We start from the raw sequence: 26821 nt of genomic DNA, 5'->3' as shown, positions 1-26821 counted from the left end.
AAAAATTTATACAAATTATTTTATTAAGGTTTCATGAACCATGTGATATATATAATTTCTTAAAGAATGATTTAACTCCTGAAAAAAATTAGAAATTTTGGAAAATATACATCAACCAGATATAACTTTCTCATTTATTAGGGACACTACAACAAGAAAACTATATTTTTAATATTAGGTGGCCATGGCTAGCATTTTCTCCTACCATGAATGATACATTCTGCAAGAAATGCTATTTATTTGATCCAAAATTTGCTGAAAGAGCCCAGTAAAAATTACAAAGTCTAATATTAGCACCATTTAGACGCTGTTGAAATTTTTAACAACTATCAAAATAATATGTATCATATTGATGCACAACAAGTTATATATTCCTTGCGATCTATAAAAAATGGAGAATCCATGGATATTATTCGAATAATTGATACTGGAAAACAAGGACTTGCCTTGAAGAATAGATTCAGACTAAAGTCAATTATTGACGCTATCCTGATATGTGGTATCCAAGGTATCGCCCTTCCAGGACATAAAGATAGAGGTTCAATATTTGATAATGATAATAACAATAATGATGAAATTCTTAGAGCTATTCTTAGACATAGATTTCTTGGAGATCCTACACTTAAAGATAATTTATTAAATGTTTTTGAAAATGCCACCTATTGAGCCCAGTAATTCAGAATAAAATCATTAATGCCTGCAATGAATTATTATTGAAGAAAAATCAACAAATCACCCTACTTTTCGGTATTGGCTGATGAGACAACAGATGTCTCTGGAATAGAACAAATGTCTTTATGTGTACATAACCCTGGATGGTAAGCTTATAATTTTATGAATAATAAAAAAATTATCATCATTGGTGTTATACAAATATTAGAAGAATTTTTACAGTTTACACCAGTTGTGGATAGAGTAATATAAGCTAAATATACATTTAATATGCGATAACAAGGTTAAGATAGTGCCCCAGCTATGAGTAGCCATTTAAATGGTGTCAAAGCACATATTTTAAAAAATTACCATCCACTATACATGTTCACTGTGTATCTCATTCGTTGAATTTGGCAATATCCGATTCATGTGCTCTACCTTCTATACGCAATGTCATCCATATTTTAACTTATAAAATAAATATTTTTAGCTATTATTTCCAAAATTTATGATTTTATTAATTATTCGAAGCGATGTTTTAAATCGAACTATATGAATGAACCAGAAACCCATCATCAAAATTTAAAAAAATGTGCCCTACACTACATGATGGGTTATAAGTCATGATTTAGTTTCGACATTTATAGAACTGGAAGAGATTATCAGTATCTATACATGAAGTTACTAAATGGCAAGATAGTATTTTGTTTTCAGAAGCGATATTATTATTTAATTCAATAGATCAATCAGAGTATATCTTTGCTGATAATTATTTTCCTATAGCTCACTACCTTTGTAGAAATTTACAAATTAAGATTTGGTTCACGTTATTGATTTAGCGGAAAATGTTTATAAACAGGTTAATACAATAAGAATGAATATAGATGAATATTTTCACATTATTTATCGCATTGAATTGAAGGCTAAATTTTATGATATAACACTAATTAAACCATGTCTAGCACCTAGGCAATTTTTGAAATATAAATGTTGACTCAACTGTATAATATTATAAAATATCCATTTTATTCTTAGATATAAAAAATTTTTTATTGAAAATACTAATTGTAGTGTGTTTTAAATATTGACTAGAAAACAATTAAAAAACTAGTTTTTATAACTCTATCAAATACAAAATTATACAAATAATTTATTAAATACTATAAATATTTTTAATTTTCTCCGTTTTATGGCGTTTCAAGGTTTACCAAGGTAGGCCAGTTTTCCTTCTGGTTTTTCTTTAATTTTTACCGTCTTGAGAATCAATATTTGCAAAATTCATGTATCGCCGTTATCACATTTGTCCACGTCATCTTGGGCTTTCCTCTAGGTCTTGATCCTCTTACTTCCATTAAGGTGCATCTCTCTACCTAGTCATCTTTTATAATACGTTCCACATGCCCAATTAGTCTATTTCGCTGCATTACCACTCCAAACATTTCTATGCCCATTCTTGCCCGCAATTCCCTGCTAGTTTTTCTCTCTTTCAGAGATACCCCACACATCCCATCCTCATCTCTGTTCCTACTAATTTGGCTTCGAGGGTCGTTTTCATTGCCCATGTTTCGCCGCCATAAACTAAGCAACTCCTCACACAGCGTATGTAAACTTTCCCCCTAAACTTCAGAGAAACTTTTTTATTTGTCAGAAAAGACGACATCTCTCTGAACTTCTTTCATGATTCTCTGACCTTTGAAACAACGGCTGAATCTACACCACCATATGCGTTTAATATATCACTTAAATAACAAAACCTATACACTTTCTCTAGGGTTAACCCATTACCTATACAAACCCCCATTTTCTACGTTATCATCATTATGTACCTCTTTTATGCACGTTCTACAAATAAAGGTCATTCTTACTATTATTAAACTTCCCTTTTACCCCTACAACTATTATGTACCCATTTCTGGCATCTGGTGCATTGGATTGAATTTTCAGCAACTCCTTTCCCACATACACCACAAGGCCACTTACCGGATTCCTCCATCTTTAGATTTTCCCCATCAATCATCACCTTTGTCTTTTCTATATTCATTTTCAGGCCCTTTGCTTCCATAGCCATCCTCCATTTACTAATTTTATCCCTCGATTCTTCCTCACTGTTTGCCATTAATACAAGGTCATCTGCATATAATAGCTCCCAGAGAAGTCCTTCACATATTTCTCTAGCCACCACATCCAATACTAAGATAAATAATCATAGACTCAGCACGGATCCTTAATGAAGTCCTACCTTCACTTCAAAGCTTTCACTATCTTTATTATCCGTCCGTACCGTGGTTTGTGCTCCCACATACATTGCCAACACTGCCATAATCAACCATTCCTCCACACCTGATTTTCCCAAGGTCAATCTAGTAACCTCGCGCGGCACTATGTCAAATGCCTTCTCTAAATCAACAAACGCATAATACAGTTTCTTTTCCTTTGCAAGATACTTCTATATTTGTCTCACCACAAAAATTGCATCTGTCGTTCCTTTCACCGATGTAAAACCAAACTGATTTCATCAATTTTAGTTTGTTCCCTTATCCACTTCTCCAACACCCTCTTGAATACCTTCATTGCATGTTTCAAGAGTTTAATAGCTCTGTAAGACATGCAATCAAATGGATCACCTTTCCCCTTGTATTCTGGGAGAATTATACTTCTTCGCCAGTCCTCGGGGGTAGTTCCTTCTGTGGCAATTTGGCTAAATCATTAACCATTCATTTCCTAATTCATCAGAACCTTTAAACATCTCTGATACCACCCTCATTAACCCGATACCTTCTCCTTTTCATTGCTCTCTTTATTTCGTCCTTGCTAAATTTATATCCTGGACTTTCTACCTTTGCACAACTAACATCATTATCTCATTTATTTTCTTCATTCAAAAGTCCTTCCATGTAGATCTTCCAGGTGTTCTTAATACCACTACTATCAATCACCATTTTTCTTTACATATTTTTCAAAGATTCAACATCTATCACATCCTGCCTTTTTGTCATCTGCTTTGCCATTTCAAACCATATTTCCCATTCCTTCAGCGCATTCTATTTCTTTAGCAAACTCCTGCCTTTTTTCTTCTTACGCCTTCGCTATTAATTTTTCAGCATTAGTTTTCGCTATCCTGTAAATATCGTTATCACTAATTTCTTTACTATTATACCATTCTTTAAAGCATCTCCGTTTCTCAATTATAATGTGATTTTTAATTTTCGTGGGCAATTCACGAAGAATTTGGTCTATCGTTGGAACCAAATCTTTGCGGATATTTAACAGAGCTTAACCATTTAGCCGAGATTCGGTTGTAGTAATTCGTAAATAGGTTTTCAACCTTCTCAAATTGGAAAAGGTCCTTTTATTCGTACATCTTGATAGGCAAACATGCAAGAATATAACAACTTCAAAATATTTGGAAATTGAGCCAAGGTTTCCTTGCATCGATTGAGCGCATCAATAGTATGCTCAGGTAAAATAACCAAACATAGTAAATATTTATACCACAATTCGAATTCATTGATTTGATTGATTTCAGTATCATTTTCATAGGAATAAAAATTTGTTAAATATTTAATTTTACCAATGGTGCCAAAGAAAAGGAAGAAGGATCTTTAGGTAATAAAATTTGTAGATTGCTAAAGACTTTCTTTTTATCTAAAAACCGTACTTTTATTTGCGATAAAAAAATATCTAAGAATGGGATGAAAATAGATATTTTATAATAATCTTCACTTGAGTCAACATTTATATTACTCTCAATAATTGCATAGGTGGTGGAAAAGGATTAATTAGTGTTATATCATAAGATTTAGCTTTCGATTCGACGTCTACGCTATTAGCTACTATTTTTTAAAAGTAGCTTTAGCTACTTTTATAAAAAAAATTTAAAAACAAATTTTTTATTTTTTGTTTATAATGTTATTGTATAGTAAATATATAAAAATCAACATTTATAAATATAAAAATATAGTTAGTTTTGATTATAAAAAAATTTATGTAATAAAAACAAATATTTATGGTAATTTGTTGCATTTTAATAATAAAATCATTTCATATTATCATCCCCAAGTCTAGAGCGACGATCAGAAAGTATAAGTTTTGTCTTATTAAATAATCTCTCCACCCCTCACACTTGAGGGTAAGGGCATATTTAATCTTATAAATATATTTTTAATATATTTATTTGCAAGTACATCATATGTCTGGCATCCTATTATCATTTTGAGGGCTAATGCCACAGATCTTCTTTTTAAAGTTCTAGGGTCTAGCCAATGGCCTGTGATTCCATAATAAGCTCAAAAATATTTAATCAGATCAATTTATAAATATAAATAAGTTTTTACCTTCTGTTATGTGTTCAACTATCTCCCGTGGTACATATATATGATATCTCTGATAACTCTACTATTAGAGCATCTTTCATCATTTTAAAATTATCTGCTATTTTATTCATTAGTGTTTGGCGGCATAAAATTGTTGTACCAAGGGATAGAGTTTTAATCATCATGGTAAATGATGGATTATCAACTAAGGACATTGGGTGAACTGTATATATTATAAAATCAACAATAACTTTATCAGTCATTTTCTGAAAAATTTGTCATTTGCATTATTAATCAATTTGGTTTGAATTGAATTAGTCTTTTTGGATGTAGAGTCGCCTATACCAAAATTATTTAGATGTTTCTCCTTTTCCTTAAAACTCATGAACAGTCTTATAAAATAAATATTATTAGAATGTAAAAATGACAATTTACCTTTAGGTGTTTCTTGAGGATTTGAGGAAATATTTTTTTTTACATTTTAAACAAATAAATTTGAAACCAGTTTTGGTTATATAAAAAAAATTTCAAATATAGGTAATGGGAAATTTGTATTATAGCTATTAAGAACATTTTCTTCCCTGATATCTTCTATTTCATTAATATCATTGTCTGAATCACTTTCAACGATTTGGATATCCATAGGCGATGACATTTTAAATTATTAACACGTGATTTAGGTTTATAATACAAATGAAAATATAAATTACAAATTGAAATTATATTTCAATTTCAAAATTATATAATAAATCGTAAAATTATAATTAATTATGATATTATATTTAAATTTTCATGTTTATACTTACCTTCATTATATTTTTTAAAAGTAGCGAAGCGCGCTAAAAAATTAAATAATTACAAAAAAAGTAGCCGCTATTAGCTATAGCGGTTAGCGCGCTACTTTAACAACTCTGATTTACCTGTTCACATATATTTTCCGCCAAATAAGTAACCAGAACTAAATCTAAATTTGGTTTTTGCAAATTTCTACCAAGTAATGAGCTATAGGAAAATCATTTATTAATGCAACTAGCAGCAAAGATAAACTCTGATATTGAATTTAATGATATCGCTTCTGAAGACACCTTAATGTCTTACCATTTAATAATTTTATGTAAAGATATTCTGATCTCCAGTTCTATGAATGTCGAAACTGAATCATGACTTATAATCCATCGTGTAGGGCAAATTTTTTATAGTTCGATTTAAAACATCTGACCGCTTCGGATATTTAATAAAATCATAAATTTTGGAAATAATAGCTAAAAATATATTATATTTATTTTATAAGTTAAAATATGGATGGCATTGCGTATAGAAGGTAGAGCACATGAATCGGATAAATTCAACGAATGAGATGAAAGGACTTTTGAATGAAGAAAATGAATGGAATAATAATATTAGTTGTGCAAAGGTAGAAGGTCCAGGGTGTAAATTTGGCAAGGACGAGATAAGGAGAGCAGTGAAAAAGATGAAGAAAGGGAAGGCATCGGGTTTAACGATGGTGGTATCAGAGATGTTTAAAGGTTCTGATGATTTAGGAATTGAATGGTTAATGAATTTAGCAAATCAGATTGTCACAGAAGGTACTATTCCCGAGGACTGGCGAAGAAGTATAATTATCCCAGTATACAAGGGGAAAGGTGATCCTTTAGATTGTGGGTCTTACAGAGCTATTAAACTCTTGGAACATGCAATGAAAGTATTTGAGAGAGTGTTAGAAAAGCGGATAAGGGAACAAATCAAAATTGATGAAATACAGTTTGGTTTTACATCGGGAAAAGGCACGACAGATGCAATTTTTGTGGTGAGACAAATTCAGGAGAAGTATCTTGCGAAGGAAAAGAAACTCTATTATGCGTTTGTTGATTTGGAGAAAGCATTTGATAGGGTGCCGCGTGAGATTACAAGATGGGCCTTGAGAAAATCCGGTGTGGAGGAATGGTTAGTTACCGCAGTGATGGCAATGTATGTTGGAGCACAAACAGCAGTACGGACGGATCATGGTGATAGTGACAGCTTTGAGGTGAAGGTAGGACTTCATCAAGGATCCGTGCTGAGTCCATTATTATTTATCTTAGTAATGGATGTGGTGGCTAGAGAAATGCTTGAAGGACTTACCTGGGAGATATTATATGCAGATGACCTTGTATTAATGGCAAACAGTGAGGGAGAATTGAGGGATAAAGTTAGTAAATGGAAGATGACTATGGAAGCAAAGGGCCTGAAAATGAATGCATCAAAAACAAAGGTGATGATTGGTGGGGAAAATCTAAAGATAGAAGAATCAGGTAAGTGGCCTTGTGGTGTATGTGGGAAAGGAGTTGCTAGAAATTCTACAATGCACCAGATGCCAGAAATGGGTACATAAAAGATGTAGTGGGAAAAAAGGCAGTTTGATGTTAGAAAGAATGACCTTTATTTGTAAAACATGCATGAAAGGGATACATAATAATGATAACCTAAAAAATGGTGGTCTGGATATTGGCAATGGGTTAACCCTAGAAAAAGTGGATAAGTTTTGTTATTTAGGTGATATGCTAAACGCAGATGGTGGTGTAGATTCTGCTGTTGTTGCAAGGATCAGACAAGCTTGGAAGAAGTTCAGAGAGATGTCATCTATTCTTACAAATAAAAAAGTTTCTCTGAAGTTAAAGGGGAAAGTTTATGTAAGCTGCGTGAGGAGTTGTTTAGTTTATGGCGGTGAAACATGGGCAATGAAAGCAATTCACGAAGCCAAATTAGAAAGAACAGAGATGAGGATGGTTAGATGGATGTGTGGGGTATCTCTGAGAGAGAGAAAAACTAGCAAGGAATTGCGAGCAAGATTAGGTATAGAAATGATTGGTATGGTAATGCGACGAAATAGACTAAGATGGTTTGGGCATGTGGAACGTATGACAAGAGATGACTGGGTAAAGAGATGCACAATGATGGAAGTAGGAGGATCAAGACCTAGAGGAAGGCCCAAGATGACGTGGACAAATGTGATAGCGGCTGATATGAGAAGCTTGAATCTTACAAGTATTGATGCTCAGGACCGTCAAAAATGGAAAAGAAAAATCAGAGGGAAAACTGACCTACCCGGGTAAACCTGGAAATCGCCATAAAACGGAGAAGAAGAAGAAGATGCACAGTGAACATATATAATGGATGGATATTTTTTTTTAAATATGTGCTTTGACACCATTTAAATGGCTACTCATAGCTGGGGCACTATCTTAACCTTGTTATCGCATATTAAATGTATATTTAGCTTATATTACTCTATATTTAACAAAATAGTTTGGGCGAGGGCCTCCCCTCTCATATTCACAACTGGTGTAAACTGTAAAAATTCTTCTAATATTTGTATAACACCAATGATGATAATTTTTTTATTATTCATAAAATTATAAGCTTACCATCCAGGTTTATGTACACATAAAGACATTTGTTCTATTCCAGAGACATCTGTTGTCTCATCAGCCAACCGAAAAGTAGGGTGATTTGTTGATTTTTGTAATAATTTTCTTCAATACTAATTCATTGCAGGCATTAATGATTTTATTCTGAATTATTGGGCTCAATAGGGGGCATTTTCAAAGTAATTAAAAAATTATTAATAAGTGTAGGATCTCCAAGAAATCTATGTCTAAGAATAGCTCTAAGAATTTCATCATTATTGTTATTATCATTATCAAATATTGAACCTCTATCTTTATGTCCTGGAAGGGCGATACCTTGGATACCACATATCAGGATAGCGTTAATAATTGGCTTTAGTCTGAATCTATTCTTCAAGGCAAGTCCTTGTTTTTCAGTATCAATTATTCGAATAATATCCATGGATTCTCCATTTTTTATAGATCGCAAGAAATATATAACTTGTTGTGCATCAATATGATACATATTATTTTGATAGTTGTTAAAAATTTCAACAGCGTCTAAATGGTGCTAATATTAGACTTTATAATTTTTGCTGGACTCTTTCAGCAAATTTTGGATCAAATAAATAATTCTTGCAAAATATCATTAATGGTAGGAGAAAATGCTAGCCATGGCCACCTTGATAATTAACCTATTAAAAATATAGTTTTCTTGTTGTAGTGTCCCTAATATATGGAAAAATTATATCTGGTTGATGTATATTTTCCAAAATTTCTAATTTTTTTCAGGAGTTAAATCATTCTTTAAGAAATTTATAGCACATGGTTGATGAAACCCGAATAAAATAATTTATATAAATTTATTCTTCATTCTTTATTAGGATAATTGGGTAAAACCAATCTCATACATGTATGTAATGCAATGGAAAAACCATTATTTAAGTTTTATTTTTAAATGGTTGCTTTATCAATAAAAATATTGTAAAAATCTGGAAAAAAACCATGTACTAACTATATTATACTTTTTAAAAAAGGTAATAACATAGAGAAAATGTGTTATAAATGGTGTTTGAAAACTGGTTGCTGCCCTTTAACTTTTTATCAAATTGGTCAAAATGTGTATATTTATGATATGTACCTTACCTAATTTTAGTACCTACATATACATATAAAAGCATTTAATGATAATAGACAGCTATTGTCTGGCCAAAATTAATACATTCACACAAACATATTGAAATGAAAATGAACAAATTTAATTGGCAATTATGAACATTAATAAAAATTTCACACTATTAGTATCTATCAAATTTAATATTCTTATAACAACTTTAAGAAGAGCAATGCAAAAATACAAAAAGACTTTGCAATATCCCCATATGGAATGGTATTCATAAAGATTAATATTCACCAAACTTCAGATCAAAAAGCAAGGAACCACATCTCCCCTACTTTAAACATTATGAATAAAATAGTTTTAATTTAATAAAAAATTTATAACTAATAACCTGATTTTCATAAAATATAAGATACCTACCTTTACCATTTTTTTTTCAATTTGTATTTATTCATTTTTTTCATGCTTAGCCTTATTTAACTTTTGTATTTCTATTTCTTCTGTTCTACAAAATGGAAGTAAAAATGAACATTATTTAAAAACTTCTAGATATTCATTAATAATTAAAATATTATAAAAAATACTTATTAATTCACTAATAATTTTGAATATGAGAAAATAAACATAATAGATATAACTAGAAATAATCACAATGATAAAATCAGTTACAGTTTTATTTCTATCTTTTTAATTAAAATTTTTCCCATCTTATTATTATTTTTGAATAATGTTAATATTACTCACAAGGAAAGGAAATATTAATAAAATTTATTTTTAAAAAATAAGTGTTATTTTGGAAATGATATACAAATATTTAAAAAATTTTGAGTGGGGGGGGGGGGGGGGTAAAATTTTTTTTAGCTTGAAAACAGTAAAATTTGTGATCGGGGAGGGGGGGGGGTAATTTCCCTTATTCATCCCCCATTGGTTACGCACCTGCTTCACAAATGAGCCTGGGTTCGGTCCTATTAATAGTTCAAAAAACCGTCTATTCCAAGTTTAATAATAGACCGATAAAAAGGTATTGATTTTCGAGGAAACCTGAAGTATTATGTATAAAAATCAAGTAATAAATTATGATAACTAACTTCCATAACCATGGTTCCGGTTGATGGGTTAACACCCGATTTAACGTTGAATGACATTTTACGGATCCTTCTACTGAGAGGAACCAACAAAGGTATTTTATTTCCATCCTATAATAAACCCATTTTTTACGATTTGCAATACAACAAGCAGTGAATTATTGTGTATAATATATATTTTTTTATTATAAGGGGAAGTATATTTATCAACATGCATTAGAAATTATATTTCCTTTAAAAAACTTGTGATTCTGTATATTTTATTTAATCCAATACCAGCCGAAATATCACCCATTCCAGTTATTCCTTAAAATCGATTTTGAAAAAGTATCAATTTTACGAGTTTGTAAAAGAGATTGCTTATAAATTCCAAATGACTCACGAGAAAAGTATTACTCACATCATAATTCCTTTACATAAATATGATGAAATGTTAAAAATTGACAATATATTTTTTCCGAATAAAAACAAGTTTCTAATATAAACTTAGGAAATCGTCCTGTATATATGTTAATTAATATGGTTTAATGTTAATACGTAAGCATTAATCCTATCCAACAATCTATTGACCGTTTGACTATACTTCAAACCAACGTGAGATTTGGCAAGCAGTCTTCGCACTTTCCTACAAATTTCTTTCTTATTAGTGCCCATCATAACTGTGAATGAGACCAAGTTCAGCAATTGAATAGCTAGGAGATTATCTTCTTCGAGTTCCAACCGTTTCTTCTCCGTCTCTGATAGGAAAACGAATCTTTAGTATTTGAATAAAATACATTTAATTGTTATATTATTATCATGGTTGTCCAATTTGAAAAAAGCGTATATCGTAAATAATATTGGTAAGGTTCTCGATTATTTGTTTAATGTATTTTATGTGGGTAGGATTATCGGATATTTATCTTTGCTAGAACACTTTATCAAGAATAGAATAATAACATAAATCATAGAAATAAATAAAGAATACAATTCGTGTTGCAAAATCGCTCCATTTAAACCGATTTTTAAAAACAGCTAACTCAATATTTTAGCCAGAAAAAATGCCTAAGCCTCGAGATTTCGCTAATAGTTGTCCAAACCTTTGTGCCATCTATGAACAAAATCTTCAGGCTTGCGTAATACTTTTCTGGATAAAATACTGAGTTAGCCGTTTTTAAAAATCGGCTCCAATAGAGCGATTTTACAATATTGAAATTAAGGTTAAGTCTAGTTTTGCTATATTAATACAAGTAAGAATACATGCCTATTCATCATTTCGGAAGGTCCAATGTCCATCCCTATCATATCGCGTTCTTGGGTGACAGCATCCAAAAATATATCTTGCCAAAATTGATTTTCGTCCCATAATTTTGACTTATTTTTACCTGCAGGAAAAACAATAGCTTATAGTTTTAAATAAATATATAAAGATTAATAAGATTATAAGGACTTATTATTATTGGGCAAAATAAATTTTCATGAATTGTTGATTAATGTTTTAATCATAGTAATTTTCATATTTAAAAGTCATCAAAATGTTAGGTGGATGATAAAATTTCGATAAAATATAGATTAATGCATAAGTTCATATGATTATTAAATAAATAACGTTATTCCGCCGTAAATGAGTTTATGTATGAGATAAGGGTCGTACCAACTGTAAAACACTAACCTCAATTTATTTTTAAATTGCAATCTTACCCAGGAACATTTGATAGAGGTATTCCTTGCGGTAATATCTATCGAAAATTTGTCGCTCGGCCAAATGTTCCGATACGATAATGTTACCGCTATAACTAATCAAATTTGAGTGACCATTGTCGTTATTATTCTGACCTATCGGCCCTCTTTCCGTCATCATGTTGGACGCCACGTTAGAAATGGAAGTCGAAAGGCGGGACCCAAAATTAGATATCTTTTGGTAAAAAAGCCTTGTCTATAACATCGTCATATTATATCATATATTGTGAAAAAGTACTACAATACCTAGAGTTGGAATCTATTGATAATTATATTACCATGAATATGCACAATCGGAAATTCGACAAAACAGAAACAATATTTATTAGATTTTATTCATGTTAGTAGACTTATTAATCTAATTTTTTAAGAGCCATTTTTTCTTTTTTTATATTATTCAAGAATTTGATTTTTTCATTTTTTAGTATCATAATTTTTTTAAACCTTTTTGTAAGTATTTTCGGGATCTATGATATTATTGCAGGTGGATTTCAAATTTTCGACTAAATCCGGTTTATCTACCGAGTTGCATCGTTGTAAAATATTGTCTTCATTGGTTTCTACATTTTTATTTATATAATGATGACTATATACAAATAATCTGCCCAACCATCGCTTGGCCGATAAAAAAAATGCATAAATCATTATCCATAACAATTATAATAAATAGTTATATATTTTTTTAAAAATCAGTAAGCTACATCTCATACTGTTGTTAAAAACCTAAATTTCGCCAATTTTTTTAATAAGGATTTTAATCAAACCCTCAAGATTTCGTTAAATGTGTTAGAAAGAGTTGACCATCTTTTTACAATGAGGTTTATGATAAATTTGTTAGACTAAAATATAAAATCGAAGTTTTTTAACAACTCTATCTAGTTGTAAGATTCTTATAAAATGGCTAATATAATAAAATATAATATCTGAACCCTACATAGATCTGTATCAGGCAGACACCATCTTTGGGAGAGGTAGGACCGCGCGGGGGCCTCGATAAAAATTTTTAATTAATTTGCTTTACAATGTTTTTATAATTCATAATAAATTCTTTCATAATTTTTATTATTATATGACCAAATTTTAAGGATAGGAATAAGCAATAATTTTACAATTTTCTCTAACCAGGCCAGAACTCAAATAATAGAGGTAAAGGTTCTAATAATATATATATTGATAATTTGGAGATAAAAAACTGACAAGGTTCAAAACTAAAACTAAATTAGACTTTTAATAGCTCTCGGTAAATAAAATAGAAATGGTTTTTAGTTGTTAATGAGCAAGAAAGGATATAATTAACCGACCAAGAAATATAAATACTGTCGAAATAAAATTTTATTCTATGAATAGTCTATATTTACTAACTTTCATTAGAGGGATTATGAAAGTGAGTTGAGCATATCTCCAGGATAACGTAAGTGCTGGCCATCCCGCCTATGCCGTAATTTGAATATGTAAATTCCAAACCACTCAAGCAACACCTAAGGACGCTCAAGTAACCTTTCCACACCTGTGTGCTAAGGCGCTGAATTTAAAAAAAATTAAAATTTCAATAAATTGAAAATGATTTAGTATTGAGAATCGGCGGGAGTGCACTGTATAAACTCTTAGAAATAAAGTATATAAAATAAGTAGTATTCATATATATAATAGATATATATCACACATTCGCGTATTTGTCTGTCATCGTAGTATTTTTCTAAAAATTCAATTTTAAATTATATAATATATGTAGATCTTAAAACTTTATTTAAATTTTATTACACATAAAATATACTACATCCAGAGTTGGGCAGGTCCTCTGGAAAAAGAATCTAGATACAGATACAGATTTTTAAAAAAAAAATGAATCTTAGATACAGATACTAGTATCTTTTTCAAAATATCAAAAAGATACAAGATAAAAGATACTTGTATCTTTTACTAAATTAGAATATCTTAAATACAATATACTTTTAAATTATCATTACCAATTAAATTAGAATAGTTTATAAAATACAGTTTTTATTATTTATTTGTGAAGAACATAGCATACACATATAAGAATGAATATTTTCAATAATTAATAAAATATTTATTGATGACTAGGTTTTATGTAAAAAGAAATTTAAAAAAATCATTCGTATTCACAAAAAAATTATAATAACCAGAGATTTTAATATTAATTTTTGCCCATTAATCAGCGTCTCCATGATAGGATTTTCACTGGATGCAAACCCCCTTCAAAAATCTTTGCCTACCCCCCTAAAAAATAGACGCCTTCGGCGGCGGTGTCTCTTTCTCATTATTTTCACCTATTTATTTATTGATACTCTTTTCAAAGAATTTATAAAGGATAACTTAAATTAAATCTCTACTAACAACTATCTATATTTTGTGAATATAAAGAATTTATTTTTTAGCTAATAAATTCAATTAAAACCTCCATTATTTACAATAAATTAATTATTATGGCATTATGAGCTTGCAGAAATATCTAAACCTTTTAAATTACATTTAAAAGAATAGTTTATTTGGAAAACAATGTGTATGATTGTTTGCAATATATAGATTTGGTCGATGAATTGTATTATAATAATACTATAATAAAAGTATAATTTTTACAGCAAAAAATTTTGTCCTATTTAATCTCAAAATTTAATAGATAACCACCCAAAAAATTTATCCTACCCCTATTAAAGCAGCTTACCCCCTACCCCCTCAAAAAAATAGGATGCAAACTGTTCCTACCCCTCCCGATCATGTAGACGCTGCCATTAATAGTATAAACAGGGAAGGGAGAGTATTATATTTAATGGTAGTTGAAAATGTGCAAATAAGAAAAAAAATTAAATCAAATGGTTAATTAGAATTTGCAGGTTATTTTCTGTTGTTTTAAATATAGATTATATTCGGAGTATATGGCTAAATGGCATCTCTAAAAAAAATATATTAGTTTTATTTTATTCATTATCTTTAATAAGTATTTATCATTACTTGTTTGTGATATTTATGTATTTTTTAAATTAGATATATTTTCTAATTTGACTTATTAATGCTTGCATTTGTAATATCATATATATATATATAAATATCATTTAAATCTCTTTTCAAATTTTTTTTATATATTTCTTGCAAAATCATTAATTATATAAAAAATATGAAAATAATGTACAACATTATATTATTTAATTGTTAATTACATAGCAATTTTCTTTAATGCATTTTAAATTGATTAAATTTTGTAAATAAATACTGTAATGTAATTTTACTTATATCATAAATAAATTAAAGTAACTAATAAAGTTAAATTCTACCTTATTATAATTATTTTATTAAGAGCCTTTTAAAATTATCTAATATTATATATCAATTTAAGCTTAAATATTTTAAGAACTTTCTAAAATAATTAAATATAAATTATATTAGGGATGTGTCGATATTTTTTATCGGATCGCATCGGGCCGATATTTTACCCATTTTAAAATATCGGTTATCGGTCAATATTATAAAATTTGATCCGATATAAAAATGGCTTCTTTAATAAAATTAAAATGTTATAAAATTAAAAAAAATAGTTATATCTGAAATCATTTATTTTTATAAATAAAATCGGAATCCATTTTTATGTATATTTTTTAATAATAATAAATTAATAACATTCATATTGTTATTTTTTTGCGCATTCTGTTTATAAAAGTGTGCAATAATCTCTTCAGAATCTGTTTTTAGTGAAGCTGGTGATATTGACAATTACTATCGCCGCAAGCTGACCTCTGATAAATTGGAAATATTGGTATTTCTAAAAAGAAATCTTCGCTATATTAATGTTAAATATTATTTTAAATATTTATTTCAAATTTCATAATACAATTGTTTATTACTTAATATGTATATAGATTAATGTTATTACTTATTATATAAAAGTAATTTAACAATAAAAATATTTTTTTAGAATTGCAATCGAATTGAATATAAACTATAACTGATCATTATAATATATTTAAATGACATAAGTTATGGTGTAGTTAAATTATAGATGTTATACTAATAAAAAGTATATTAAAAATTAAAACCATTGGTATCTTTACAGAATACAAAATTATATATGATAACGGATCGGTAATATATCGGGAATATCGGATCAAATCGACCTCTAAAAAGTGGCATCGGTATATATCCAAAAATGATTTTAATTTGATAATCAACCATCCATCTTCTATAAAAATTTTTAATAACAATTATCTAAGAGGGACTTATGTATAGGTATTATTATGTTAATAATTATAAAATAAAAATGTATACTATACTTTAATATGCTTAACAAAGTTTGTAGAGGAGTTTTTTCAACCTTTAATAACTTTTTTACTTGTGCAATTTTGACATTCGGCTTGTACCTTGTCCTTTTTCACATGAATTACTTTATAAAATTTTCTATCTAGAATTTTAAGATTCGGATTTGATTCAGGAGTACCTATCTCTATAATTTCATCTTCACTACTATATATGTTAAACATTCTACAAATTAAAAAATATTTCATATAAAATATATCCTTTTCTTATTTTTGGTGTTGTTATTTTTAATATATCTATCTTTGTGATCTGTAAAATCTCCAACAAATTTTAGTTATCAATATATTTAAAATATAGCAAAAAATAAAAAAAATAATACAAGATTTCACAGAAAATAAAGTTACATTGTGTGATATGTAAATGTTCTAAACATGAATATTAAAAAAAATCTGTATCTGTATCTTTTTAAAGAAAATGAAAAAGATACAAGATTCTTTTCAAAATAAAGGATCTTAGATACAGATACTAGTATCTTATTAAAAATGTCAATAAGATACTGAGTACAAGATACAAAAGGATCTTGTATCTTAGATACAAGTATTCGCGGTACTGCCCAACTCCGTACATCTAGGAATTATTTCGAATATTTCGAATAAATTATAAAAAATATATATTTCAAAGCGCGGTTCAATATTTATTAGTTAGCCAACTGCACAGTTCGAACCATAATTTATTTATCAACCATGAATGATTTTTTAAAATAAATGTTTCTTTGTTTATTCTTTTAATTTATTAATTTAATATGAGAATGAAAACAATTACTTTATTTTAAAATTACGATGCTTGAAAATATTTTAAGAGATTTATCATAATATTGAATTTCAGTCATGGAATGCAGACATTAGGACTAAGGAAGCCTGGATAATCTACAATTTGAAACTAGCTAATTAAAAATTAAAACAGGATATGAATAAACCCAGATTCACTATCACATAAGTATTTATAATGAGATTAAATCAAAGTAAACTATATAGGTCCAAATTCTATTTATACATCTAAATAAATGCATAGAGCAAGCTGCCCGATTTAAATCTAGTAATATCGTCGGTCTAGAATTGGAGTGCTCCACTCGACATTTTCAATATTTTCGAGTTAGAAGTGGATAAAACCTATTTATTCCCAATATATATAAAAATAAAAACTAGATTAAAAAATATTAATTTTTGCCGAAGTTATAGCTCTGTCAAAATTGATCAATATTTTCCTATATTTGATTTTAAACTTTAATATTGATTTTATTATAATTTGAGCAAGGCCGTAAAAATATGATTATTTACTGAAACTTAATATTTAAGACATTCAAATGAGAGGTGATATATAAAGAGAAAGATATGTTAATAAAACTAGGTTAATGGCGATAATATTATATATGAATAAGGATATCAAGAAGGCTAGATTTCTAATATGGTTAATTTAGTAAGTCAAGGATTTAATTTTTTTAGTCAATGTATAAACATAAGAAATATATCATTCCCAAATAAGGAATATTACCACTTCCGGTATAAAATCGGTCTTAGAAGTGGCTAGCAAGCTTTCAAAATCGTTGAGGTCAATCTCCGTGGGCTCGGGGAATCGTTCGCGGTTTCCAGCATTCTCCTTTTTATCTACTCCCTTCTCTTCGTAAGAGAAACTCCCTTGCCGTCCGTAAGAATTTCTGTTCAACTTGTCAGCCATATAGAGCCGACATGACTCCTGCTTCAGTAGCTCGCGCAATTTGGGCATCTTTAACCATCCCACACCGCGGCCGTTTAAAACACTCTGTGCCGTCTCGCTTAAAAAGTGTCGAGCAGATGTTTCCGTCCTATAAATGTAAATTGAAAGATCTCTATATAGATGTAATTTGATTGAGGTAAATTTAGTAAATTTTTTAATTGTACATTTCAATACTTTTTTTTAAGTATAAAATGTTCAGCATTGTAGTTAATAAATTATGTTCATCTGTTATAATTTATAAATTAGACATTATTTATAATGTGCAATCAACTAATAAAAATAGACTTTTTATATGTATGTGTATTTTAATGATAAATAAAAAAAAGTGCTTATAATTCTAATATACATTATTGTTATTTTTTTGAACCAAATCTGAACCCCAAAACATTATTTTTATCTGAACCCGAACCACTCCATTCCTTATGATTGTGAAAAAGCTACTTGACTTGTTATAACGAAGTCAATATTCGTTTCGGTTTGATAGAATAGAAATTTCATTCAAGACTATTTCCATTATACTTTTATTAATTTTTTCAATTTGTTGGATAAAAATATTAAATCTCTCAAAACTAACAAAAATTTGGCGTATGATATCTAAGGATGAAAAAAACCGTTCCTTCAGGAAATAAACAAACGAAAAAAAAATACGGGGTTTTCATCCCTAGTCTTTACATTAAGGGGGAGAGGGTTCAAAGCAATTGTTTAATCGAAGGGGTAAATATATTCGAATATTATAAATAAGGAAATTAATGTCATAAACAGCAACTTTCTAATGAAGGATGTAAAAATTAAGTTGCAATGAATATGAAATTTATTGGGACTTTACATGTATAAATGTTCTCCCCATCTAATAATAATTAAGATCTCTTGGACATAGCGGAAAAGGGACATATCTAGCCGACAATAATATATCTATACCCATCGTAGTATCAACAAACTTCTCATTTGGGAACGAGACTATATCTCTAATCAAATTAATTCGATAAAAGAACCCTAAAACAACAATCTCGAGTGTTGATCAAATAATAAATTATCTTTAAAATTTTACGCTATAATTTTAAATAATTTATAGATTCCCGGCCGTAATCAGATGAGGACGACTATTTTTAACTTCTCTTTAAAAAATTTAAAATGGTGTTTTTTTTAAATATTTTTTATATGGCTTTTAAAATTAATTTATATATGTTATTTTATACATAGTATACATGTTATTTTTAATTACTTTATTATTATTAAACTAATAATAGGTTTTGAACACAATTTATTTGATTTCCATAAATGTAAAATGAGTTTAGAGAAAATAAATTTGTTTATGAATTAATGTTTAGTTTATAATAAATAATGTAATAAAATGCGTATTTAGCATTCACTCATTTAAATACATAATTATTTTCAAAAATTTAATAAAAGAGCTAGGCCATCCATCTATTATATTTTTTGGGCTTTAAAGACCCCCCCCCCCTCCCCCAAACAGGACATTTTGATGGGACCAGTTCCATTAGTGTATATAAGGTCAGTCCACCCCTGAATATAATTAAAATATTTTAGGGATTCTATTCTGATAAATTATATCTATATGAAGAAGGAATAAATTCGATGGTTGATACTTTGATATGGTAATTTGGGTAGTTAACACCGTCAAATAGCGACATACAAAAATATTTAAAAATGGTTAATGATATATTAAAAAATGTTATGAAATCAGAAGGTTCAAAATAGTTCATATACATTTTTAGAGGTTCAGTTCAAGTGCGGGGGACAAAATTTTTGAGGGTTCAAATTTAAAAATTCTAAATATAATTTACCTTTTAATGATAATAGAAGAAGGAAAAAACAAAGAAAAAGGATAGTATTTCTTGACTTTTTTTATTTACCTATCTTGGTTACCGGACTCCTTGCGGCTTCCGGGAGAGGATTTAACGGATCCGCTTTCTGCTCCTGAAATATATCTATAAGTTTCTCGTGTGGAATCGCGAAATATACCTCCGCTATCCGACTCTCCACCAAGGGAAATTGTGGTAGAGAGCAATCTCGGCCTTGAACTGCTGTATTTCAGACTAGGATGAATGGCAAGATTGTCGGAATTTTTACATGTTCTTAAACTTAGTTTTGGAGCACTGTTAGTTGGAAGAATATATGGAATATATTTTTTAGATGTGTTTATAATAATATATTGTGAATATTTGATAATTTAGACTTATTATTTTTGTTTTTTTTTCTTTCAAAATTTCTTTTTCTACAAGACATATTATATCGAAAAAAAGAGAATGTAAAAAAAATAAATTTTAATGAATAAAGATGGTCTGTATGTAGTGCATCTATCATTAAATTTTAAAATATAGTTTTTTTAGGAACATTTTTTATTTAAAAAAAAAATCACCAATTAGCTTTCTAGAATTTAAAAATCAATATTGATAATAAATACCAAAAATTTGGGAATTCCATTCCAGAATTATGCAGTAATTGATTACTTATCTTATATAGAAATTTAAAATAAAATTATTGTTTGTAATAAATATTTGTAATATCAAGATAGCAGGGTTGGGCAAATTTTCAGAAAATTGTATTCGGATACAGATACGGATACTTTATAAAATTTTGTATTTAAGATACAAGATACTTTAGAAAAATTTCAATAAGATATAAGATACAAGATACTTGTATTTTTTTTAAAAAAAAGTTTCTAAGATACAAGATACTTTTTTTTAAAACTTTAAATAGTCAAAATCAAAATGTATAAAGCTTTATTTTCTTATCTATAATATAAATTTATAAAAAAATATTTAAAATAAATTGTAGAAAATAACAAATTTATTATAAAAGATAATGCGATATTCCATTTAATAATTATATAATTAGTAAATAATAATAAATCAGCATCATAAATCACCATTATTTTTTAATATGATTAATTTAAATGATTTATCGTTCAATCTTTGACGATTTGGTCTATTAATCATATTATCAAAGCTAAATAATCTTTCAACGGGGGCTGAGGAGGGTATATTGTGTTATATTTAATAAATATTTTTTTTATATATTTATAACTATTTAACATATTTATACTCCGCCTGTCATCTTTCATATAATTTAGGACCTCTATTTCAATATCATTTATTGAATTATTAGAATTAGATGTGGTAGTTAGGCAAAAGTAATCATCATCTTCATCAATTGAAGATTTTGTTGAAGTATTAATTTCAATATTATTTTTAAAAACAATTAAAACTTCATGTAATAACAAATCCTGAAGGTATTTTTTTTCTTTTTCACCATCAATCCAACGATTTTTAAAATAGGGATGAGAAATAGTTGCCAAAAATGCACTTTTAAAATTGTTATCAAAATCATATATATTTTTAAATCTTTTATTTAAATAATTTTCTATGGCAATAGCTAATGGTTTGCAAAATTGTAGATTGGTTTGAATTAAATTTGTAATTTTTTTTTAACGCCATTTAAAATTGGAGCTGATTCTCCATAATAGCAGTTGATTTCACTCTGTATTTTGTCAATCGCTATAGCCAATGGGGCCATTATATTGCAATATTCTTATAAATATTGAATTTCAATATCTCTTAATTTAGGAAATTCTAATTTTTGACATAATTTAGGAATCGCCTTTAAATTTTAATAAACTATGAAGACTATCATACAAACCATTTCATCTAGTGCAACAAGGTGTAACTAATTGTTTTCCGAAAACTGCTTTGATAAGTTCTGCAGTTTTAGGCCTACATTCCATAGCTTAGTACATTTAGCTATTGCAGGATGATGAATTTTAGAAATGTTAGGAGAATCCTTAATAGCTCTCTCGACATCTGTTGTGGCAATTAGACTTATCGTATGGCACAAACACGAATGTGTTGAGGCAATGTTATTGAGGCTTCTTTAGACCCTTAAATAAACAAATAAATAATTTTATTTGAATAAAATTTTTTTACTAAATTTACAATATCATAATAAATTTTAAAGAAGTATTAAATAATAATGATTTCGAATTTTATACATTCATTATCATTGATGTCAAAGTCATTCTCTACAGCTTCCATAGAATATCCAAACTCCTTGAAAGCTTTCTTAAAGTTAGAGCCGTTATCGTAACAGTTGCTATAACTTTTTCGTCAAAAAACGATGAATTTCTTTATTATGATCATCTTGAAGTACTTCAAAAAATTTGCCATTAAGTATGATTAGTTTAAATTTATTGTTATAATTTTCGGTTGAAGAATCATCTGAAGACGAAGATAAACATATTATTCTATTTTCTTCTTCCATAATTTTAAAATAGACAGATATAAAACGATTCAAATATGGTAGTTTTAATTGTTAACAAATTGCTATATGACGACCAACGTCATATATCAAAAATTATCTTAAAATATCTAAATTTTGATTAAATTTTTCATTTAAATCTTAAAACAATATCATTTTGAATTTTAATACTATTTAAATTAACCAATATAATTTTTTTTTAAACTATCTGTATCTTTTTGAATACAAAGTTGGTTAAGATATAAATACTTTTAAATAATATGTATCTTAGATACTGGATACAAGATACTTTCCAAAATTTTAAAAAAGATACAAGATACAAAAGTATCTTGTATCTTAGATACAAATATCCGCGATACTGCCCAACCCTGCAAGATAGTAATAAATAATTGTAATATCAAGATAAAAAGTAATTGTAATTGATTGCAATAATAAAATTAATTTGTAATGATAAAAATCTTAGGATAACAAATTACAATTTTTAAATAAATTAAAATATGTTTTTTAATATATATATAAAGGTTTATTATTAAAAAACGAATTTAAAACAAGGCATATAAAAAAATATACGATTATAAAAATATAATCGTATACATATAAAGGTTTATTATTAAAAAACGAATTTAAAACAAGGCATATAAAAAAAATATACGATTATAAAAATATAATCGTATACATATAAAAATTTTAAAAAAAACAAAAAAGTGAAATAAAAATTAAATTTAAAGAAAACATTTAAGAGATCAGTTTCCTTGTATTACTATATGGAAAGATGATGAATAGTCATCGTAATGACTTATTTAAAATAGAAGGCCAGATTATGATCGCCATTTATTTGGCCTAATTATATCCCTAATGTGATAAATTTAAGTAATTTCTCACCAAAAACACCAAGAATATTGGCAAGTGGGATAAAAATTCTTTGTATTAAAATAAAATCAACAAATATTCTAAGTACTTATCAATTAGGATACGAATTTATATAAAAAATCATCCTCCCAATAGTTTTATAGTCAAACTGGACTTCAACATTTAAGAGCTTATTTCGCTTTCATTTTTAAAAATGTTTCTATCAAAAGATCCCCGATTGCTCCAAATTTTTAGAAGTCACGAATACCATAGACTGTGATGAAGACATCTAACAAGGAGACCCACTTGGACCACTCCTATTCTGCTTTGGCATTCATGACCTCCATGTTTTTAAATATAAATTTGATTTAAATATTAGGTATCATAACGATGGAACAATTTGTGGTCCACTTCCTAAACTAATCGAAGTTTTGAACTTCCTTTAAGCCAATTCTAAAAACATAGATCTTATCCTAAACAAAACGAAAACAGAAATTTGTTTAAGATAATTAGCTTTATCTGGCTGCAAAAACAGTTGAACCTAATAATCACTTTTGGGCTTATCTTTATCAAACATCCTTCCATCTGAAGAATCTCTAGTCAAAATATTTCACAACATATTCAGCCTTGACCCAATCCTAAATATCCTTCCATCGCCATCTAATTCGCAAATGTTTATGCTCTAAAAAAATTACATCTCTTTCGTGCATATCTATTTTACAAAGAATTTATAGAACGTTGGAAGTCCTTATTTAAAACCTTTTTGGGAAAATTTTTTAATCGTAATTTAACTCAATTTAAGATATTAGCTCAACTTCTACTTAAAAAGGGTGTCGTCGACCTATTATCCCTTCATACCCTGTCTCTCTCATCTTTCCTTTCTTCCCGACTATTAAACAACTGGCTAATATCCAGCTTGATCTCCTCTAATGATAACTTACTTAACCAGGTCCTTGCAATGTGGTAGAATAATGTTTTAACAGATACAATTTTCTCGATATAATGAATTACAAATATCTTCTTAATTTTAAAATTTTACTCTATTTTATTCACTTCTTCTCCATTTGAAGATATCAAATTCTTTTAAAATATAATAAATTTGACGATGAGTGGTTGGAAACTTTGCCTAATAAAACTGAGAATCTCTTAACTAATGAATAACTAAAAGTTATCCTAGGTCATAGACTAGGCTCTGCAACATATTCCAACCTCATATTTGCCTGAATTGTAACTGATGCTGGACAGACATGGGTTAAATTTTTTCAAATGCCAGGGTCGTCAACATCACCATTCATCAATAAGTAAACTTCTCAGTCTATTTCTAAAAAAAGCTCGAATCCCTAATGTCATAAATGGAGAATATATGAAATGGCGAATGGTAAAATGAAGAAAGGAAAAGACCTTCGAACAAATTTTTAGACATTTATTCATTTGTTAATTTTAACTTTTCAAAAAGATTGAATATATTAGTTTTGTTATAAAGAAAAAATGGAACAATATTTATTTAAAATTACCAGGATTAATAAACCAGAATAAAACTAACTAGTATTATCATTGTTAATATATATAATTTTATTTTAGAGTTATTGAGAATATAATAATTGATTGAAATACAAAGAATTATATAAGAAATATTAGAAAACTCTAAAGAATAATAACCAAACATATTACCTAATATTTTAGAACCTCGCAACCTTTCATCGCCGGCAACCTTTCCATGGGCCTAGGTAAATCTCTTATCTCAGTAATGTTGTTAAACGGCCCGTTTTTTAGCCAAAATAATATTATACAAGTCTAAAGATTTTTCTCATAAATGGCAGAAAGGTATGGGCCTCTATTTGCCAAATCTCAAAACTTACATAATATTATTTTGGCTAAAATTTTAATCGGGTTATTTTAACACTAGTTACCATTTGCCCCACAAATATCAATAGTAAACCAATACAAAAAATTTGATAGCTTCATTTTTATTCCAATTGCCACTACCACAAGTAGACACTTTGCCTCTAATTTTAGTTTTTTTAAAAACTTTAGCCCATAAAATAAGAATCCACATATTGGGTGCTAACGAATTCCTTTTCCTTATGTTTTTTATAATTAAAAGAAATTTTGAAAATAATTTCACTATTTGGAATACCTGAGATTATAATAACTGATAAGTTCAAATTTTACAAATCATTTATTTTAAAAATTTATAATGATAATTACATCAGCCTATTATCAACAATCAAATAAACAAGTTGAAATAATGGTAAGAACATTCAAAATGCAAGAGAAGAAACATGGAAAATAAAAATAAAGAATCTGAGATTGTACTTGAAAAATTCTTATCTAATTATAGAAATATATTAAATGCCACAACAGAAATTGCGCCTAATAAAATAATGTTTAGTAACAATACAAGAATTCGAGGATTTATTAACACATTTAGATAAAATAGAAGATAAAAACACTTTAACCGGGTAGAAAACAAATGGGATAAAGGAGTTTTTATATACAAAGAGAGTGATTTAATATTTCAAATAAAAACGGATAAGGGTATAATAAGAAAACATTTGTTCAAATAAGAAAAAGAATATGAAATTGATAAATAGTTTTATGAGGTAAAACAATAAATATTTATTATGATTATTGTAACTAAAGACCTTAGATTTTTAACATTAATTTAGCCTTATGCATTTTAAAAAGTAATGGTAATTGCCGCCATTACATAAAAATATAATAATTACTTGTAATTGGTATTTAATTAATAATTTCGAAGAATTAATTATAATTAAATAAAAATTGAAAGTTCCGTTCCATGTCCCTGATTATATTACATCAAGTTTTTACACCTTATTATATAAACCAGATATATTTTTTTAGAGGAAAAAATAATATACTCGTTACTGTCATCATCGATAATATCATTAATACGTTCATCGTTAAATTTTCGCGACTTCCTGATCAAATCTGAGTCCAAATCGGCTCCTCCTAGGGGTAAAATGTCTCCCAAAGACACCTGTAAAGCAATATTTTATTTTAAAAAACATTTTAAAATAAATAACGTTAGAATGAATGAAATAACGCGCGTGTAAAAATTTTCAGGTAAAGATTAACTTCTTGCCGAGTCTTGAACCAAAAGGTTTTAGAATAAGCATCCAACAATTTCCTAGGCAAAGTCAAGGTGTTGATAGTGGTGGAAAAGTGCCGTATAAGCTTATCTCCTAAATCCTCTCCGCAAATCTCCCTATAATTCAAAACGTGGTTATCATCTAATCTATTGATAATAGATGACGTAATATTTCCATTTTTACTGAGGCTAGTAGTACTACTTATTGTATTTTCGCGGGTGGGGTTTTTTATTTTTTTCTTTCTGGCAATTTTGATTCTTAGAAATATAATGTTAAGATAATAAAT

The 26821-nt window shown here is 28.2% G+C and overlaps 1 protein-coding gene across 8 annotated transcripts in view; it reads right to left on the bottom strand.

The window, feature by feature from the left end:
* LOC135931436 (MAP kinase-activating death domain protein-like) overlaps positions 1-26821 on the bottom strand; it is a 120024-nt gene that overhangs the window by 8336 nt on the left and 84867 nt on the right. For 7 of the 8 annotated variants that reach the window (XR_010573039.1, XR_010573040.1, XM_065468538.1 and 4 more), the window contains exons 15-24: positions 26522-26792; positions 26305-26423; positions 20173-20415; positions 18077-18386; positions 13619-13778; positions 12701-12816; positions 12218-12431; positions 11781-11901; positions 11075-11291; positions 10541-10648 (exon numbers count right to left, since the gene is read on the bottom strand). Coding sequence is in view for 6 of the 8 variants with exons in the window: in XM_065468538.1 (XP_065324610.1) it covers positions 10541-10648; positions 11075-11291; positions 11781-11901; positions 12218-12431; positions 12701-12816; positions 13619-13778; positions 18077-18386; positions 20173-20415; positions 26305-26423; positions 26522-26792 (1879 nt within the window). In the remaining 2 variants the exon portion in view is untranslated. The remainder of the gene's footprint in view (positions 1-10540; positions 10649-11074; positions 11292-11780; positions 11902-12217; positions 12432-12700; positions 12817-13618; positions 13779-18076; positions 18387-20172; positions 20416-26304; positions 26424-26521; positions 26793-26821) is intronic. The other variant, XM_065468539.1, reaches the window with a different exon arrangement.

The sequence above is a fragment of the Gordionus sp. m RMFG-2023 genome, chromosome 1 (assembly GCF_954871325.1).
Source record: "Gordionus sp. m RMFG-2023 chromosome 1, tfGorSpeb1-WG-v2, whole genome shotgun sequence".
Lineage (NCBI taxonomy): Eukaryota > Metazoa > Nematomorpha > Gordioida > Chordodea > Parachordodidae > Gordionus > Gordionus sp. m RMFG-2023.
Note: the sequence above shows the minus strand (reverse complement) of the source record. Positions and strands in the feature narration are given on the sequence as shown.